Here is a 19,881-nt window from a genome sequence, read left to right on the forward strand (position 1 = left end):
TGCAAAATATAGATTGTCAATTCCTTGGAATTTCGAGTATAAGAGTAACTTATACTCCTTTATTTATTTTTTGAAAGATTTGTTTTATTTTTATTGGAAAGTCAGATATACAGAGAGAAGGAGATACAAAGAGAAATATCTTCCCTCCACAGATTCACTCTCCAAGTAGCTGCAATGCACTCACTTGGGGAGTGATTCATCGGATGGAAGATCTTCCTCTCTGTCTCTCCTCCTCTCTGTATATCTCACTTTCCAATAAATAAATAAATCTTTAAAAAAAATGGAGATGCGGGGTATGGAATGCTCAAAAGAATTTATAGAGGAGAAACTTTCATGAGATTGATTAACCTCTCCAAAGTGAACAAGTGCAGTTAACATTTGATTCATAGTTCAATTTAATCTCATTTCTTATATACTGTCTTTGAGTTTCAAGCCATCTCCTCCTCATATTCAGTAATGAGGAACAGTGATGAATGAAGCTAAGGACTTGAATAAATATCTAAATGTCACATCTTATCAAGACAGCTTCCCCAAAGCACTGTATAAGATTTGGGGAGAAAAGAAAGATATGGCTACCATTTTATGGACCAAGGAATGTTTATTCTTCATCTCAGTTTTTTTTTTTAATTTATATACTTGATCACCTCTTGGCTTGTACAAATATAAACAGCACTGGATGTGTGCATTGTGTGTGTATGTGTGTGTATGTGTGTGTGTGTGTGTAGAAGGCCTCTGTTTAATTTAGATCAGAGCAAAGAAAACTGCCTCCGTGGCCCCTTTTAACATCAATTCTCTACTTACACGTAAAGTATATTCTAAATAATACTGGTAATGATATTAGTAAGTTATTGATCTGATGCTTTAAAAGGTTGTTTGGCAGATCATGTGCTTCTAATTAAATTTTCGTCGATTGTTTTAGGAACAGTGTTAAAATGAACATGGATTGGATTTGAAAGCTCTGCACACAGCACACAAATATAAATGTAAAAGTAAATGTACAGCAAGCTATTTTAAAGTTTTAACACAGATTTTGTGTGCCCTTTCCCCCATAAAAATGTCAAGATTCATTTTAAAATCTAGGATTTGTTGCCTAGAATATTTATTAGCTAAACCACATTCCTAATAGGTTAAAATGTAGCTTACCATTCATCTTCGCGTTTCAACTGTTATGCCCACCATTTATTATTTATTTTTGGAAACTTAGTCCGTATTTCCATGCCTCTGCCTCAGTGTCTTACTAAGAACCCTCACCAAATTGTGAAGATAAGTGATCAGTAAGTCACTGCCTTTGGTTCACTGAACACACACACAAAAAGCTGATTAGTCATCGGGATGACTTTCTCTTCCACTGAATTATAGTCATATGCCAGGGGCTGTGGTATAATGTGCATTAGGCACATGCTTTTTCTGAAGAGATTCTTAGAGAATATTCTGAAATTCGGCGGTGCTGAAGAATTTTGCAAGGCAAAATCTGATGGTAACTTCCCATTATAATTGGAATTTCAGGTAATAATAAGCACATGTGCTGCACACATTTAAATTTCATTATGCGGGTAAGACATTCCTTAGGACTTGGATCCCCCTTAAAATTAGATTTTTAAAGGCAATCAGTCTCAGTGTTTCTTGGGGCACAAAGTCAGAGTAAATTCTTTTGCAAAACGGCACAACAATAAATATAAATATCAAAAATGCAAAGCATTTGTGTAATGGTTAGGTTTTTCTGAAACATTTCTAGACACCAATTCAATCACTTAGACAAATCTACTTCAGTGTATGTTAGAAAAACACCCTAGGTCTGGAGCAAGATAAACAGGTTCCATAAATGAGAGTCGCTAGAAGGAGACCCCATAGCAACCTCAACTGCAATTATAAACTGGGTTTTACAAAGAGTGTAAATTGCTTTGTGAAAATTAATGCGTTCCTTATTTTGGTTCCAGATTGTGGACTGATAATACTTCTGTTTGTAACTAGTTTTCCTTTGTAACTAACAGGACTACTTTGATTTGGTATTTGTGACTTTCCCAAGCAAGTTTTAACATGGGCACATCTCTCTGAAACTTGCCAGTCCCATCGACTTTAAATCTCTGGCTTCTCTCTTCACAAGCTCCTTTACCCACTGCACAGCCTTGTAGCTATCTCTGTGGCAAGGCAGGGCCTCTCCTGGCACGAAAACTTGCCAGGTGAATCCGCCCCTCAGGGGCGTGTCAGTGCCATTTCCTGGAGCAATCTCACAGGGTGGCTCCACTTTTCGTTTGAGCTCAAATACTTTGCTGCATTCTCGGCAGCTGCCAGACCTGCTCCTGCTCCTGCTCGGGTAACTCATCTCTCCCTGGCACAACTTTAGGTAAAGGAGGTTGATAAATGGCTTGTATACATGTTCCTGCCTGCTTACATTTAATTTCATTGTCTGTCTCTGTTTGTTCCTCAGGGAGATCATCTGGGGAATCCCTTGCTGACCACTGAGAGTATGATGAGCTCAAGCTATTGGAGTGAGACCAGCAGCAGCAGCTGTGGGACTCAGCAACCCCTAGAGGTGCTACAGTACCAGCCGCAGCATTATCACTGCCTCCACCAGTCAAGTTTGCCTCAGCAGCCTCCAGAAAAAAATGTAGTATATGAGCGAGTGAGGACATACAGCGGGCCCATGAACAAGGTGGTGCAGGCCTTGGACCCCATCGGCTCACGGGAAGTGCTCTCCCCTCTCAAAACGGCTTCCTCCTACCAAAACTTGGTTTGGAGCGACCATTCCCAGGTACCACACCGATGGCTATGCTAAGTTAATGCGCAAGATAGATCTTGAATCTCATTTTTTTTTTTGGCTTCTTTTTCTCTGTTCTATGGGATATGTTTCACTGGCTTGCATTTGTCGAGAGCAACCTAAATTCAGTTTCTTTCATTTACTAGCACCTGTACTCATTTCTTTATAAGTTCATAAGATTTTCATGATTTAATCAGAGCACAAGCAGGTCTATGTTCCATTGGATTTGATGGAACTATCTCATCTGAAGTAGTTTTTTTCCCTCCTGTAAAACATTCTTCAATTTCAATACAGTAGGTTGCTGCTTTTTCCTTAAGAACAGGTTCTCACGGATTCATTTCATATCAGAAGCAAACAGATACCTTGTACCAAATATGGTAGTACAGGGACAAATTGCATGTATGGAGTGACGAGCAGTTGTGTTTAGCAAATAGCATGTTGCTCTGGGATAAGTGACAGGTGCAAATAGCTGTTTCATTTGCCATATATGTTTTATCTTCTGAAAATGATTGATTATTGTATATAGTCCGTGAATATTTTATGAAATATTGGGGGAAGTTATACTTTAAAAGTAGATATAGCTCTGAAGAAGGCAAAGTAGAAGCAATAGTTATTTGAAAGCTACAAAGGACAAACTTTTTGAAACATAATTTATACTGAAAGAAAATGTTAAATAATTTTTTTAGCACCCAATATCTGTGGTAACACTTTCCAATAAATGAAAAGTAACATTGCAAGAATGTATACAATGAATAGTTTTAGGGTCTGTTTTCATGCTATGTCTCTCCATTAAATTTTCATGTCAAGGAAGAAAAGAAAATTTTGTCTTTTTAAAATTTAATTTTGTATTTTTTTGTTTTGTTCAGACTAGAAACTCTCTATATTACTATATCTACATCACTTACATTGCCATTGCAATAATTTCTTGATTGTTATCATACATAACTTGTAAAATCCTAGATTCTGTTTGGTTTTCAAATACAAATAATACATGATCAAAATATCATGTCTCTTAGTTTTCTGGAAACTTTTATCCAAACTTTAATTATATTTTCAAGATTTACCTTGTAATGTAAGGAGCTCAAAATACATTTTTTGAGACACCATCCAATGTTCTTTTTATTAAACCAATTGGGAATAATATGACTTGTTTCCAAAAGCCAAAAATGTAAGTAACATATGAAGTGACATTCTAATATGCATAATGAAAATATTTGAAGGCTATTTTCAAAGATGCATATAACCCTAAAATCCAAATGCTGCACAGTCTTTCTTTTATTTCACTGCTCACATAATTTCAGGAGAAAACATGAAAAAACAATCTAAAATTTGCTATCAGAAATTTACTGATTGAGAAAAACTCTACCTGCATTAATGGCATCAGAAAAAAAGAATGTATTGGTCAAAACTACTGGCTTGTATAAGTGATAATAATAATGCAAATGTACATTCCAACATTCAGTATTGGGACGATAGTATCTAACCATGTGGGTGTCACATTTGGTTCCTAGTAGCCCCAAAGGAATGTGAAGATGTAAAACAACAATTACTGCTATCATAGGAAGGCTAAAATCATTGTATACTTCATTGTTATTCTAACACTTAACCTCTTTTTGTCAACTTATTAATAAAAAGAAGATAAAAAAGCATTTAAAACCGAAATGTATTAAATCAAAAATATTGACTATGGAACAACTTTTCAGGATCATGTTTTATTATTTGCTCCATAGTTCAACTTTCCCTTTTAGTAATTGCAAGACCAAGCTGGGTAGAGCTTCTTACAGGACTTACCCTCTTTTACCCAAAATTTGAAAAAGGGATCCTTTCAGGACCATCTCCATCCTACAGTGAAATTCTCTATAGAGGGGTTTGTATAGCCTCATAGAGACCAAAAGTATGACCACAGAAACTAGGATAAGAGATTGGAATGGAGGATCTTCTGGAATCTAAAATTATTTTTATCATAGGAAAGAAAGAAATGTAAGAACTTGGTGTAAATGAGGAATGTGAAATTCAAGCTGTGAGGGAAAAAAAAAACCTATTCCCATGGAGAAGTAAGAAGAGAAAATTTAATTATAAGATTTCAAACTGAGTTGGATATTAAAGGGTATTCACAAATCAACTGAAAGAATGTGTGTAGCAAGACAGCTAAGACAGCTTTCAGATAGCTGCCACAAAGCATTTGAACTAGAAAACATCTGTTTTATTTTTCCTTCACACTGATTATTGGTAAGATTATGGCACTGTGTATAGTAACCAAATGTGATCTGAAATGCCTGTATACTGACAAAATGGGGATGCGATGGCAGCTTTATCTTGTACAATTGCCAAGCACAAACAAGTAGCACATATTACCAGAAAAAAAAAAAACCTTTTATTCATCTGATGTTTTTATTCATCTGATGTTTTGTAAAGTATCTCCCTAATATCCCATGATTCTGATAGATTGTATGTAGCGATTATTCTGATACCAAGGTTTGCAACTGTGGTATAAGGGAAAATGGGTATTGCAATGAATTGATGGTTACCATGAATTCATTTAAACTTTTATTTTGCTTTTAGCATTTTGTTGTTCCAATGACATTCAAAAAATTCATGAGCATTTCAAATAAAAATTGCCAGTGGTTAAATACGTTCTTTGCAAGAAACCAAAATTGATGTCACTCTACTTTGCTTGCTGAATCTTAATTTTAGGTCATGTAGTAGACATTTTAGATTTAACCAAAAGCTTTTTGCAGCACTTTAGCAATTTCTATTTCTGGATTTTTAGCACATATTTTATTCTACTTCCCTCTTGTGCACTGAAAGGCTGTTTATGGATACAAACATTTTAAATTTGTACAGCTCTATGAAGTTGCTTGGTTTCTTGTGTATACTTTGTCAGATATTTTCGTTGTTTTCTTGGTAATTATTTTGTTTGAATCATTGGGTGTTTCTTATAAAAACTTAACTATAGAAACCTTACTAGTGAAGTTGTCTAAACTGATGATAGAATTAAAATCACTGGGTTTGACTATATAAGCAAGTAAAACCAAACACGGGTATAATTAAAGTTACAGATGACATTTTAAGAACTATATGCAGACTTGAAAATAAATGGAGTTCCAGAAACTGCCAGAAATAGAAGAAAACAAAACAAAATCTTACAGCTCAGGCTTTAATAAGGCTTAAACATTAACTTACTATCACTAAATGAAATACTGACGTAAAGGAACAAACTTCTGTGAATTACTCATTAGATTTCTACTTTTTCCCTTTAATTCGTTTTGATTTTCTTGAAGTTTTGCAGGTATACAGAAGTGCTCTGTTGTGAAAGGAAAGAGCATATTTGTGTGTGTGTAAAAGAGAGAGAGAGAGAGAAAGAGTGAGAGAGAGGGATGGGTTAAATAAAATATTTTTAATACTAGTCATCTGTTGAGCTGTTTATCAAGTTTCTATTTTGTAGGAATCTATTTTGCAGGTTTCCAGATAAATACTGTTTGGTTCTCTGCTCTAGGACAAACAGAACCTAGCCTGTAGGTGTCCCATATGTCTGTCTGTACTTCATTTTTTAAAGAATATTTTTGTTGTGATATTCAGCATTTTAAGAATAAACAAGATTTGTGCAAGAGGGCATCTCTTAATTTGCATCTTACAAGGGTTTTTATTCTTTTGAATTTGAAAATTTCAACCAAATCTAACACTAAATTATGGTGTCTGCTCTCAATAATTATTCAGTTGGCGCTTATCTTTGTTGACACTATTTTTTTTCCTTTTTCTTTGCTTGAAAAGATTGTGGATAGATCCCCTACTGTGCCAACATTTCTTTCCCCTCCAGAAAATCTTCCTCTTCTATAGGGAGGGGTATTTTACTATGAAAAGTTGTTGTTCAAGGGCGTAGTCACTTGGGTGAACATTCAGGGAAGTGGTTTGCCTTGAAAAAAGAATGAGGTCATAGGATAAGGGGGCCTTCATTTTCAGCTTCCGTCATCCTTTTTGTGCTTACAACCAAATGAAACTATAGAAATTGTGAATGCATGTAATTGCTGGATGAAAATGCTCACAGCAATCATATAAGGAAGGTATAATAAATTGCTGGACCTATTTTCAGTCAATGGAATGCACAAGCTGTCATTGTGTGTCTGTGTGTGTATGACTAAATATGCAGGCACACATGAATCTCTGCACGTGTTCCAGAGAGAGATGAGAGGACAATGGGAAGAGAGGATAACTTTCAACTGAACAGGTCTAAATCTCTCTCTCTCTCTTTTTTTTTTTTTTTTTGACAATTTCTGGTAAAAACAGCTGGGTGAAATTCCATGCTCTTAAACTCCATTTGAAAGGTCAAACCTTTCTAAATAAATATTTTAGGCCATTTATTTTCATACCAAGAGCTAACACAATAGAGATCCTTTTTTACTTCAATGGAATAATATGAGAACTTCAAGAAGCTTATGGGAAGACGGAATTTCAGAAGTAATTTTATCTTGGTGAAAAAACTGAGATCCATGTATAGTTTGAAGCAATCTTATGTGCCTGGATTTCGATTGTTTTGCACCAAAACAATTTTTCTTTTAATTTTGTTTCCCAACAACTTTTTAAAGTGTCTTATATGCAAATTTGGTTTCTTTATTTAAAGGGATGGGTCGTTCACATGGGGCCCTAAACAAATTTATCATTTTCATTTTATTTGAAAGAAAGGGAGAGATGGGAATCTTACATCTGTTGGTTCAATCTCCAAATGCTCACATTAGCATAGACGGCAACAGGTGGAAGCCTAGAGCCTGAAATTCAAATCAGGTTAGAATCAAAAACAAAGCCAGGACTGGAACCCAGAAACCTGGATATGGGTTCTTATGTCCCAGGTGGTGGCTTAATTGCTGTACCAATAGCTTGCACCTGTTTATAGATTTAAAACCAGAGAAAAATATACCGTTAAGGGGCTGCATGTTTTATTTCCTCTCTGTCTCATAGTTCCCTTCAAAAATGAAAATAAAAAACACTGAGCCTCTGAAATGAGGGATCAAGGCTAAGGAGGAGAGAAGTGCTCTGTTGCTAGTGCATTCTATTACTTTTTTTACATAGCAACTGAATAAATGAATCACTGGTTTTTCTCCTAAATAAAGGAAGTGTTTCTTTCATCTAAAGAAGAACTAAAGATGGATCAATACAATTTGCATGTTACTTGCTGTATAAAGTTCAGAATAACATGTCAATGCTAACCTAAGGCAAGTGTTTAACTATGTAACCAGAGCAGTTTCCATACTACTCAGGGATTTTATTCAAATAGTACTTTGTCTTAGCAAATTCTTTCAGAATAAATGTCAAATGGTTTTTCAAAAGACTCCCTTCTTAACCAAACTTTCCAACTGTTCCCAATATATTGCTTTCAATGATTCTTATAGGCATTGGTACTTGTAGGAGCATCTACAAGACTCCTCCTGTTTTCCTTAAAACATCATACTATGTATTAGTTTTTACGTGAAGTTTTACAATTCAAAATTAAACAACATGAAAGAGTTCCATGCTCATTTCAACAAATTTTCAACTGTTTAGCCAACACATTCCTATACTCATGGATGCAATTTCTTTGTTGCTTAATTCTCATTCCTATCAGTCTTTCTTGTATCTATTGCACATGTTCTTGAGCTCTTTGATCAGAGTATCGACAGGAAAATGAAAATCACTTGAAATTGATGGAAAGGGTTTAGATTTGGCAGTCTAAATAGCACTCAGAGAACACGGTGTGGTGAAAATGTTCATGCAAATGGGTCTATGCAGAATGTCTTAGAGAGAGCCACAAATAATTAATGTGCAGTGATGAGGTGCACTTTGGCAGAACAGAATAATGAAGCTACATAGTTTTGGTGCCTAGGAATGTAAGCCTCTGTTTTAATCATCTTGGGTTTTAATTCCTAGCTCAGAGACTGTTAGTTGTATGTAGTTCCAGTTCAGGGACTCTCCAATTGCCTCGTGTGTAAAGTAGGACAACAATAACACCTAATTTGTTTATGATAATATGTGGTGGAAAACACATAGTATATTGCCTCTCACATTAAATTTCAAAGGCTGCCTTACTCAAACAAATCACTTGCTTTCTCAGGACCTCAGTTTCTTCACTTTCACATAAAGGAAAATAATATCTCCCTTCAGGAAGAAGTGGTAACTTGTGAAGGTGTCCAGCAAAATGTCAGACAGAGAGTTAGCATTCAATAATTTTCCTTCCTTTATTTGTATTATTGATTTCTGAAAATTCAATCCATGACAGCCCTTTGCTGCAGAGACAAGATACTAAACTAAATTAACAGACTATACAGTGAGAGTTCCTTTGACATGGAAAGATTAGGCAAGCAACCATGCTTGAAAGATTTATTAGGACTCTACTTAGCTATGAAAGACTAAAGAAGAAATTCATAAGGCGATTTTCTAAAACGTATGGCATATGGTCAGAACATGGGAACAGAAGGAATATATTTCTAATTTTAACTGGCATAAATAACCTTTAGAAGGATGAATTTGGAAGTTCTCATGTTCTTAGCTTTTCAAGTTGAACCTCATTATTTCAAATGCTGTCCTTCAGTTGCTGTTGTCTTTTAAAAAAAAAACTATAAAGTGACACAATGCATTAAATCACACTTGAGGTTTATCCATCTACCTCCTACCTAATATTTCTTCCAGAATGCATTTCTACAAGGTTATCACTAGCCCCATGTGTGGCTACTTATATTTGGATTTAGATCAATTAAAATGAAATTTATTCAAATTTTCTGTCACATTAACTTTATTCTAAGGGGGTACAGTTAGCGATTACTATATTGAACAGTACAAATATAGAATATGTCCACTATAGTGCAGAGTTCTACCGGACAATGAGGTTCTTATACACTTAAGACCCTCATCTGTATAGACATGACTCTGGAGTCAACACCTTCAAAGAGATTTACAATGGTAAAATGTACTGCCAGTTGACATGATCCAGTATGATCAGCAAACAGGACTGGAAAGAAATGAAGTCACAGTTGCTCAGGGTTTAGGTACATAGTGGCAATTTCATTAGGAGAACTGAATCCATAAATCTTTAAGAGAACAGTTGAATGTTGGACTTATGTGTGTGTGTGCCTCTATCTATTCTTCTTCCTATGTATATTTCCCCAAATCCCACTTTCTCAGAGAGCATTTATTTGATTAGAAGGAAAAAGCATGAAACATAACCTTCCCATTCAAAATGCTTTGTCCTTTCTTATTATCACATAGTATATGGATTTCTTATCTTTTCTGGAACAGCCTCCTTATTTCCTTTACCCAATGAATTGACTTTGAATATTACTAAATAAATTCAGTATAATTATCATTCATAAAAATAAGATAACTGAGGCACAGAGATGTTATGTAAGTTACTCAAGTTCATATAAGTGACATATGGTAGAACTAGGTTTTAAATTCAGAAACCTGATTGTACATATATGTCCATAACCAATATGCTATATTATACTCATACACTTGTGGTCTAAACATAGCAGTCTTCTTACATTACAGTTTCTGAAAACTTACTGATTATATTTCAGGATCATTTTATTTCATGTGCTCCCATTATGAATTACCTAAAATCCCTTGAGACATAGGCTAGGATATAAACAAATGAAGTAAATGAACATTTCATGCTTTTAACACATTGTCACTTACAAAGAAAGCATAATTTTCATTGTTCAAAATCCTCTTTTTGCGCTTTCCTCAGAAATATTACTGTTTTCAATCAAAATATATAATGCTCCAGTGTTGGATAATAAGTTTCCTACCAGTCATTTGTTTGTTTTAAAACAAGTCATTTATTATAATAGCATACATGTATATGAATCTGCTAGAGCTCAATTCAACTCAGCTGAACTCACATATATGTCTTTCCCTTCTATGACCAACAGAGTGGGTTAAGCATATACTTCGTATGATAGTGGTAGAATCAGCAGAGAGCAAGTGAAATCAAATACTTTGTTAACCAAGTCATAAAGTCAAATACAAATTCAGTGAGAGAGAAGTATATTCTGGCTCATGACAGAGTGATTGTTGCTCAAGATGAATAGTAAAGTTTGGAGGTCACTAAGACAATCTACCACATCATTGATAAGATACGATAAATGAGATTAATATGAAATCTACAAAGAAAGCTAGCAAACATTGGAATATCAGAAATTAAGCAAGTTTTTGTTGTATTATTAGCAACTGTATTAAGCCTTAGTCAAATATGCATAGCCCCTGATTAGAAATGATCTAAACTGATTTGGTAGAGGTCATTTCTCTTCCACAATCTACCAGTTGATATGTTACAGTAAAAGTAATGCCTCAGAACTAATTCTGCTACATATATAAAGGAACTCCTTAGCCATTATGTCTCAAAAATAGTCATATAAGATTATTTTAAAAGGTTGATTAAGTTTACACTGCCATGCCATGTAATACATGCAATGCATAATCCAATCATAATCCAAAGTAGATATAACAATATTCCAAAGTCAGAACTATTGTATATAAGGGCGTTTTCCCCAGTGTTAGTAATTACACTTTGTTTTTGTAAGGGAGGTAGTGAATACTCAATTCTTACAGGTAACATTTGTTGAACATCCTCTTCATCACAGTACAATTACTTCTTGTGTACCTTATGCTAAGTAGTTAATATTTTGGTGCCAATTTAGATAGTGATAGTTGAAATTTGATCATAGTAACCTCTAGATGGATTTATTTTGTGAAAAAATGTTTAGATTCCATTCTTATAAATTCTCTATTAAACTATTTCAGAGAATAAACAATTCAGAATCTGAAATTTGACTAAGACTCCCCTGATGTTAATTATTAACCCCTTAGCTGCAAATGCTACAAAACAAACCTAACTTAAGTGCATTATCTGGACTGAAATATTTTAAAGTAGTTTATAAATAAGATAATATCCATAAAATGCAAGATTTAGGGTGAATATTCAATGTATGATCTGGAAGCATAATAAGGCAGTATTTCACACACCCTTCTTATTACTGCCCTTTCTCTCAAGAGTGGAAGTTGTAGGTCACATGGTAGATACATTCTTAATTTTTCAAGACATCATTACACTCATTTTTGTTAACGGTTTTATTAACTTACATTCTCACTAACAATATGCAAAAGTTCCCAAGTGCTGACAAAAACGTGAAGATCCACTTTTAATTCTTGATTTTCAAAAGTAAAATACCTCCATAGCTGTTGATATTTTTGACCACTATTTCTTTCCTAACACTGTCTCCTATTAAATTTCAGTTCCCTCAGTGGTTTCTAAACTAACTCATTTACATCCTGTCCTCTACCCATGTACCTAAACACTTTACTTCCTGCTCCACATTTATATAAATCTATGTAACTGCACTTCTTTGAGAGAGAATTTGTCACCAAACTCATATTTATGGCATGTTTGTTCCATTAACATGGCTTCCATCGTCACAATATTGGAAACCACTAAATTTGCTTCTCCTATACTGACTGCAACTAATATTCAAGCTCATGCCTTTGAAACATTTCTTGTCTTGACCCACTAAATCAGCTGACATCTATTTTTTGTTGTCCTTTCAAAGTGTTTAAATTCTCATTGTATTTTGCTGTTTAGTAATTAATATCCTTCTCTATCAAATTCATTTGAAACATATTGGCTCATATTTATGTTCCAGGCTTTTCTCAAGCAGGTAGTGATACAACACTCAACTAAGCTCCTTGTGCAAATTTATCAGTTACTTATTTCTTTTAAAGTGTTTTCCCATGATCCAAAATTCATCTCATTTGGATTTTACATCCCATGGCTTCTTTTCTCTAAAATCACTCCAATTTTCCTTTGTATCTGAATTTTACCTTATGATATGCTCCTTGACTTTCAACATTTTAGAAAGAGTTGTCTTCCAACTGCTGGTTCACTCCTTGAATAGTTAAAACAGCCAGATCCTGACTAGGCTATTAGTTTAAACAGTCATGTGTAATTTAAGAGAAAATGACTGGAAATATTATGAAAAATAAAAGCAACTAAAATTTATGATAGCAATGAAAAATGACATTTAATTTGCAGTTTATAATGAGGTCCAAACTTAGGTTTAAACTCCTCAGTTTGAGTGTGTTAAAGCATGTCCCTAGAATTCTATCATACTTTTACACTCAATCTCCCGCCCAATTCCTTCTCTACTTGTTTTTCTGACACATTGTTCTGCTCTCTCTTTCTTGAATAAACTGAACATTTTTTCTCCCTCCACACCAAGGCTTTGTTCATTCCATTACTTGCTCTGGCAATATCCATTCTTTTCTCATACCTCTTAAAATCCTACTCATCCCTGAAAATCTACGTGCAAATGATCAGAATTGTCTCAACCTTGAGTCTTCTTAACTTCTAATGTCATTCTCCACTCCCACTTCTGTACTTAACAAGCCTCTTTTTATAGCTAGTATCAATTTACATTAACTTTAACATGGCACAGGTGCTTACAAGTCTAAATATTATTTCAGTGGCACTAAATTCACACCACAACAATCTCTGCACTATTTGGAGTTATTCTTTTAAACAAAATTCACAGATCAATCCAAATAAATGTTTTGAGAATGAATAAAATTAAAAATTATGTGTAAGCTTCTCTCCCCCCCTTCTTTCTCATCCTCCTTCCTTGCCTACTGCCTTCCTTTCTGTTTCTCCTCAGTTTATGTGATTATTAATACCCAAAAATGCCTCAATATCGCTAACAAGGACTCTAATAAAGATACATGAATTAACTTGGATTGTTTGTGATTTCCATTTTTCTATGCCTGTTCAAAATGGTGAACAGGAAAATAAAAGAGTGGACAAGAACAACACATGCAATAAACCTTAGCAAGCTATTTAGTAATTCAATTTCTATCATAGTTCTTAGGTCTCATTAAGCATCTGACTTTAATTTGGTTATATTTGGATTATATACTTTTCCCATGGACAAATATTTATCATTATTTATCAGAACAAATGTGATCAAAAGGATAGCTATCCTGTCATCATATAATTTCTCTGGGCTCTTGTGTTAATTTCATAAATCAAGCTATCTCAAAATAACTCAGTAGTCTGTTTATACATCTAGTCCCTCCACATTCCCTATTGTTGAAATTCTGTCTAGATAAAGAGCTCTTATGTATTGAATTCCATTCATTGACCCTATAAATTGACTTAGTAAATCACGTATGTTCCAAAAATTCTCTCAATAAAAAATACTACCGCTGTCCAGAAGACATCCACACACCAAAAGATACAATTAGAACCCTAGAGGGGAAAAGTTCAGCATTTGCTGATTTCTCTTCTAGCACTGTTTTCATCTCAGTTGTACGAGTTGCTACAAAAAAATTGTTTTAAAATCTTCAGAAACCTAGTTAAACATATAAAATATGTTCTGTAGAATAGTGACTTAAATTTCCTACAGCCATCTCTTATATACACCTCTGCCTCACCGCCTCCCCCCAACCCTCACACACAAACGCCTTTAATGACAGGGCTGAAAAGTCTTAGTACAACTTTCAAAGTCCCCCTTCCTCTTGTGATCTGGACTTCATAGAACTTCCCTTCCAGTGTCCCATGTTGGGCCCGGCGTGGTGGCGCAAGTGGTTAAGGTCCAGTGTGCCATATTATAGTTGAAGTGTAAACTATTGTTTTTCTAAATATAGCCCACAATTTTTCTCAGCTATGTCTTTCACTTATGTTGCTCTAACACTTAAATTTCTTCTTTCACCAAGACTTACAAATCGAGATATGCTGAAATGAGAGCAGTTTTTCGAGATATTTTTTCTCAAATGTGAGTCTGTGTTCAAATTTCTGATTATCCTTAGTTATTTCTTAACATCTATAATTCCCGAAGTAAATTCTTTACAGCTCGTGGGTAGTCTACTTTATTCTTATTTTAATCACGTGTTTTACCCATTGCATGCTCATAATAATGGTGAGAAGACTTTATGTTCTATGCATCCTTTCTATATCTCTCAATACCATTAAAGAATGAGTAGTGGACAACATAACCTATATAATTAATGCAGTGAAAATAATATCTCATATTTATGGATAGCATCATTTTTCAAAACTCTTGCTCATTTATTACCCAGATAGAGTTCCTAGCTCCTAGCTTCATTCAGCCTGACCCAGTCATAACCCTTCTAGCCATCTGAGAAGTGATTCAGCAGATAGAAGATTTCTGTCTGCCTCTTTCTGCCTATCTCTTTCTCATTCTGACACCTTGCCTTTCAAATAAGTGAATCTTTAAACAACAATATAATCAAAAACCAGCTCCTAATATTTTCACCACATTAGCTTCCTCCTTCAAGTAAACTTTTATGCTAAAGTGTTTTCATGTTAAACAGGTTATCTTTCTTTTTTTTTTTTTATTGTTGCTTACATTATATTATGTAGTACAGTTTTATAGGCGCTGGGGATCCCCCCCACCCCTCCCATACCCCTCCCCCCATGGTGGATTCCTCCACCTTGTTGCATAACCATAGTTCAAGTTCAGTTGAGATTCATTGCTTGCAAACACCTGCCTAGCATAAAGTTCAGCGTCTTATTGTCCAGATAAGTTCAGTGGCCTCTATTTCAGCAAATATTGCCTGATTACCTTTGCTATATTTTTTCCATTATAAGATTTCATAATCAGAATGGTATAGATCAAAGTTGTTTCCATTCCTATTTTCAGTCTTTCCTTGAAATAGTCCTAGAATTCAGAGTACATCCAGATTTTCCTTATAATTAAAACTTGTTCCAGTTTCTACTTTCCCTTTTTAAAAAAAAAACTATTTTATCTTTTTATTTTATTTATTTGAAAGGACAAGAGTTAGAGAGTTAACAAGGAAACAAAGACAGTTCATTTGGTGGCTCATTTCTCCAAACGGTCCATTTCCCTCATTCCTGAATGGGCAGAGGCTATGTCAGGATGAAGCCAGGATACCTGTGTGGGTAGCAGGAAACCAGATACTTGAGACATCATTTGCTGCCTCCTTGGATTACATTATGAGCAAACTGGAAGGGAGAAGAAAATAAGACTCCAATCCAGGAACCCTGGATTGGATGCAAGGGTGCTTGGGATGCAAGGGTCCGAAGCATCATCTTAACTACTACACCAAAGACCAGCACTTATGCTCCCTTCTTTTCACAGATACACTGAGCTACACAAAACCATTTCCACTAAAGTTAATAACTGAGAAATTTGGAACATTTGCACTTCATTTGACTTATCTGTGAAACACATAGTTATTTTAGCAGACAGTTGGAAGATACATTTTGTGAATAGTGAATTCCCTAGGAAACCAGTTTCCCAGCTCTGATTTAGCGTGTGCTAAGTAAAATATGGACAATTATCTCAAATGATGTAGTGAAATTATCTCAAAAAGCAGACTGATTTTAATCCACTCTGATCTTAAAAATTGGTAATGCCATATGTACTTCATAAAAAGAAGGGGAAAAAAAAGAAAAAGAAAGAAGAGAGCTGTTACTAGTTTCTTAAACCTGAAAAATTATGGCTTCAGGAAGCATTGAGGGAAAAAGTCCTGAATTTGATACCAGACTTGAGTCCACATAATCACAAACAAAATTCATTTTTTACCAGGCCTGTAGTACCTAAAAGAAGTTGCAGACAAGGTAATGTTTATGTATTTAGTATCTCTGAGCTATATGAATAAATGACTCAATAATGTGATGAATATTTTATCAGATAAAGGAGCTTCTTTTTGAAAAAGTGAAGGGTTTGGATAATATAAGTATTAAGCAAAAATGTCAGTGCATTATTGAGTTCAGAGGCTTCTGACTATACTCTCTAAATATATCATGTACTGTGCAAACCACTGTTGAATTTGTAGCTTAAATTGTTTAAGCAGGACCGTTTTCTCACAAGAGCACTTTTGGGTGGGACTCCCATTTTCAGGCCTTCCCAAATGGCTTTTCATAATAAATAATAAAAAGACAAGTATCTAGTTTCCTATCATAAGGGTTAGTAGAAATTAACCATATAATTCGGTTCCACAGCAAATGCAATGAGGCAATATGATGTGACAGAATACAGTGAGTAAGAAGAAGAGCATGAGTCCTTAAGTGATGATACCAAGTTTAAATTACAACACCTGTGGTTTTCATCTACTTACTTGACACATCTTGGTATAGCATTACTTATTTGTATAAGAGGAGTTGTAATAGTAATTTCCTTATGGGAATATTTGGGGTGTTAAGTAAGATGATTTGTGTAACATATATTTGGCATAGGAAATTCTTAGTATACTGTTTTATGTTTTGAAACTTAGTGCAGTTAGCTAGAAAGGTTCATTATGTTTCGTTTGCTAATGCCATTATATTTTAATTGGATAAAGAATGAAGGCAAGCACTGTCATCTACCAGGTGCCAGCATTGTGTACAAACTGTATTCTCAGGATGATATTAGCATTAAACAGACCAAACATTTGTAGAAAAGCAACCTCCAGTCACTCTTACTTTGAAATATTGCTGTTGGATGTATAATTGTCATAATCATTTGGAAAATCAATTGAGCAGAACCTATTAAATGAATTGTGCACATCCTAAGCAATCCCAAATCTTTGTGGGATGTTAGAGAATCATTCACATTGCACAAGGATTTTTTTTTTTTTGGTAACACAATGAAAATCTGAAATAATTTAAGCAAACTTTATGTTATATTATTAATTAAAATAGTTAATTCAGGCATATCTAGTTTCTAAATATTATTTATACCTTAAGTATTCCTATAAAAATATAGCTAACAATAGTGATTACTTATTTGCAAGTCATATGAATGGAGGAAGATAGCTAAGAGAACATCTTCATATATGTTTTCAATTAAGAATGTATTTCTGTATTTTTGTACAGTTTTAATGTACTTCTCTCTTTGTCTTTCTAACCTTGTCTTAGTTCTGGATGCTAAATATAGTAGCACATGGTTGTGCTCATAATCATTTCCCTGAACTGAAAAACACATACCTATTTGATCTTCAATTCTTAATTCCCTATAACTGTCTGGGCAAGTCACCTTTGCTGCCAGAAAGAAAACCAGGAACATATTCAAAGGGGGCCTGGAAAAGGGGTAGTAGTGTTGCAATTCTTGTAAGGGGGTGAAGGAAAACGGAAATGCTACAAGTTGTACAGAAGCAATAAAGCAATGAGCTATGGTTCTGTTTTAAGAACACATACTGTGTTTCATACAGCTATAATTCTATAATAATCAGTGTTTCTCTTATAAATTTATGTTTCCGCTTTTTAACAGTCCTCATGTGCTAAAGCAAAAAAAAATACATTTTTATTTTTCTTGAAAAACATCCAAGAGTTTTCAATTAATTGTAACTTACACTAAGATATAAAGAGGAACTCAGCACACTAGTAAAGCTATACAATTTGCTGATTTAGGAAAAAAGCAAACCATACAAATGCAGACAATATGGTGATCATCTAATCAAGCTATTATTAAAAATAATATTTTTCAGTTTTATGATTCAGTGTTTTTACTGCAGAACCTGATCTTTGAAATTAAACCAGAAGCAGATAAGACAAGGCACAATTAAGAATTAGTTTGATGTGATCTAGTGGCAGTAGTTGAATTTTCAGAAGTATTTTCATATACTGGTATAAAAGAATATGTAAGCAAAATGCTTTTGTTTGATGAAATTTTGCAGTCTATGAAATAGCAATGATGTGCATATACGATGTTTTAAAAGGAATAAAAAGGAATAAAAACATTACAAGAAGAACATGTTGATATGAAATCTCTCAGGAATTCTTTTGTTATTAGGTTACTTGCAAAAGTGACAAAGCAATTGAATAATATACTCTTTGGAAAGACGTACATCATTTAAGAAAGCACTATATCACTTCCTTCTAGCAAGTAAACTTATTATAAAAACAAAATAAATAAAACCTCAAGAACTAAGACTTACAAATGGTATTGCTCAATAACAACTTCTGAATCCTCTGTTCTCCCAACAGGAACTCCATTCTCCAACTCTGAAAATATCTACTTGTGCCCCAAGCACACTACATATAACACAAAATAGTGAACAGGTAAAAGTAGTTATGAATTATTCAGTATGTATTTAGCTTTACATAAGCCTTACTTATTTGTGTAAGCCATCTTTAGGCTCTCGTAAAACTCTACACATTCACAAAATGTCAAGAAACTAAAACAAACAAAAAAGAGATTTCCATATATGGAAATGAGCTCAGTCTAATAAAGGAATATGAAACGAGGGTTATGAATCACACCTTTGAGTTTCATTACCTATTCAGTCTAATTGCTTTTAGTTGGTGTGAAGTTTAATTTTAGCCAAGTTTCTGCAAGTAAGTATGGTTATTTTAAGAGACCGCAAATTGAGCACAAATAAAGTACCTATATGTTGGATTGATTGAGAACTTTGTTTTGTGAGAGACTCAAAGGTTACGTTCAGAATGAATAACTTACATGGTCAGAACTAGTCATTCCCATTGATTTATGATTTGAAACAAGCTAAAATCTGGCTTTTAGACTTTTTGAACTAACAATTTTATACTTATAATTATTCTTTTAACAAATTTATATTTATTATATATCTTAATCTTATTTGAAAGAGATGGAGAAAGATGAACAGGGAAAAAGAGGTGCTAGCATTGAGGCATAACTTGCAAATACACCACCTGTGATACTGCCCGCTTTCCATATGGGTGTCAGTTTATGTCCTGGCTGCTTCATTTCTGATCCAGCTCCCTTTTACTCCAGCATGGGAAAAGCAGCAGAATATGAACCAACTGTTTGGGCCCCTGCACCTTTGTGGGAGATCTAGGTGAAGCTGCCCATCCTAGTTTGTCAGTCTCAGCCATGTTCTATGCAGCCAGTTGGGAAGTGAACCAGCTGATGAAATACCTCTCTTTTTTTTCTCCTTTTCGTTCTGTAACTTTGAGTCTCAAATAAATCTTTAAAAAATAGAGAAAAATCTTCCATGTGCTAATAATTCACCCCAAAATGCCCTCAAAGTGCCAGGCCTGCACCTTGCTGAAACCAAGAATGAAGAATTAAATCTGAGTTTCCCACATGGGTGTCAGGAACACAGATACTAAAGCCATCACTTTCTGTACCCTCACTCCAGCAAGGTTACAGACTAACAGGGTGCTA

General features: G+C 34.4%; 1 protein-coding gene across 1 annotated transcript in view; it reads left to right on the plus strand.

Annotated features, from left to right (window-relative positions):
• Nucleotides 1–2,216: 2,216 nt before the first annotated feature.
• Nucleotides 2,217–19,881, plus strand: part of POF1B (POF1B actin binding protein) — a 79,016-nt gene continuing 61,351 nt past the window's right edge. Inside the window, exons 1-3 of the mRNA XM_040999733.1 lie at nucleotides 2,217–2,314; nucleotides 2,429–2,752; nucleotides 18,723–18,797. Coding sequence (XP_040855667.1) covers nucleotides 2,468–2,752; nucleotides 18,723–18,797 — 360 coding nt within the window. The 5' untranslated portion in view covers nucleotides 2,217–2,314; nucleotides 2,429–2,467. The remainder of the gene's footprint in view (nucleotides 2,315–2,428; nucleotides 2,753–18,722; nucleotides 18,798–19,881) is intronic.

The sequence above is a fragment of the Ochotona curzoniae genome, unplaced genomic scaffold (assembly GCF_017591425.1).
Source record: "Ochotona curzoniae isolate NIBS_2020 unplaced genomic scaffold, NIBS_Ocur_1.0 scaffold_1852, whole genome shotgun sequence".
Classification (NCBI taxonomy): Eukaryota; Metazoa; Chordata; class Mammalia; order Lagomorpha; family Ochotonidae; genus Ochotona; species Ochotona curzoniae.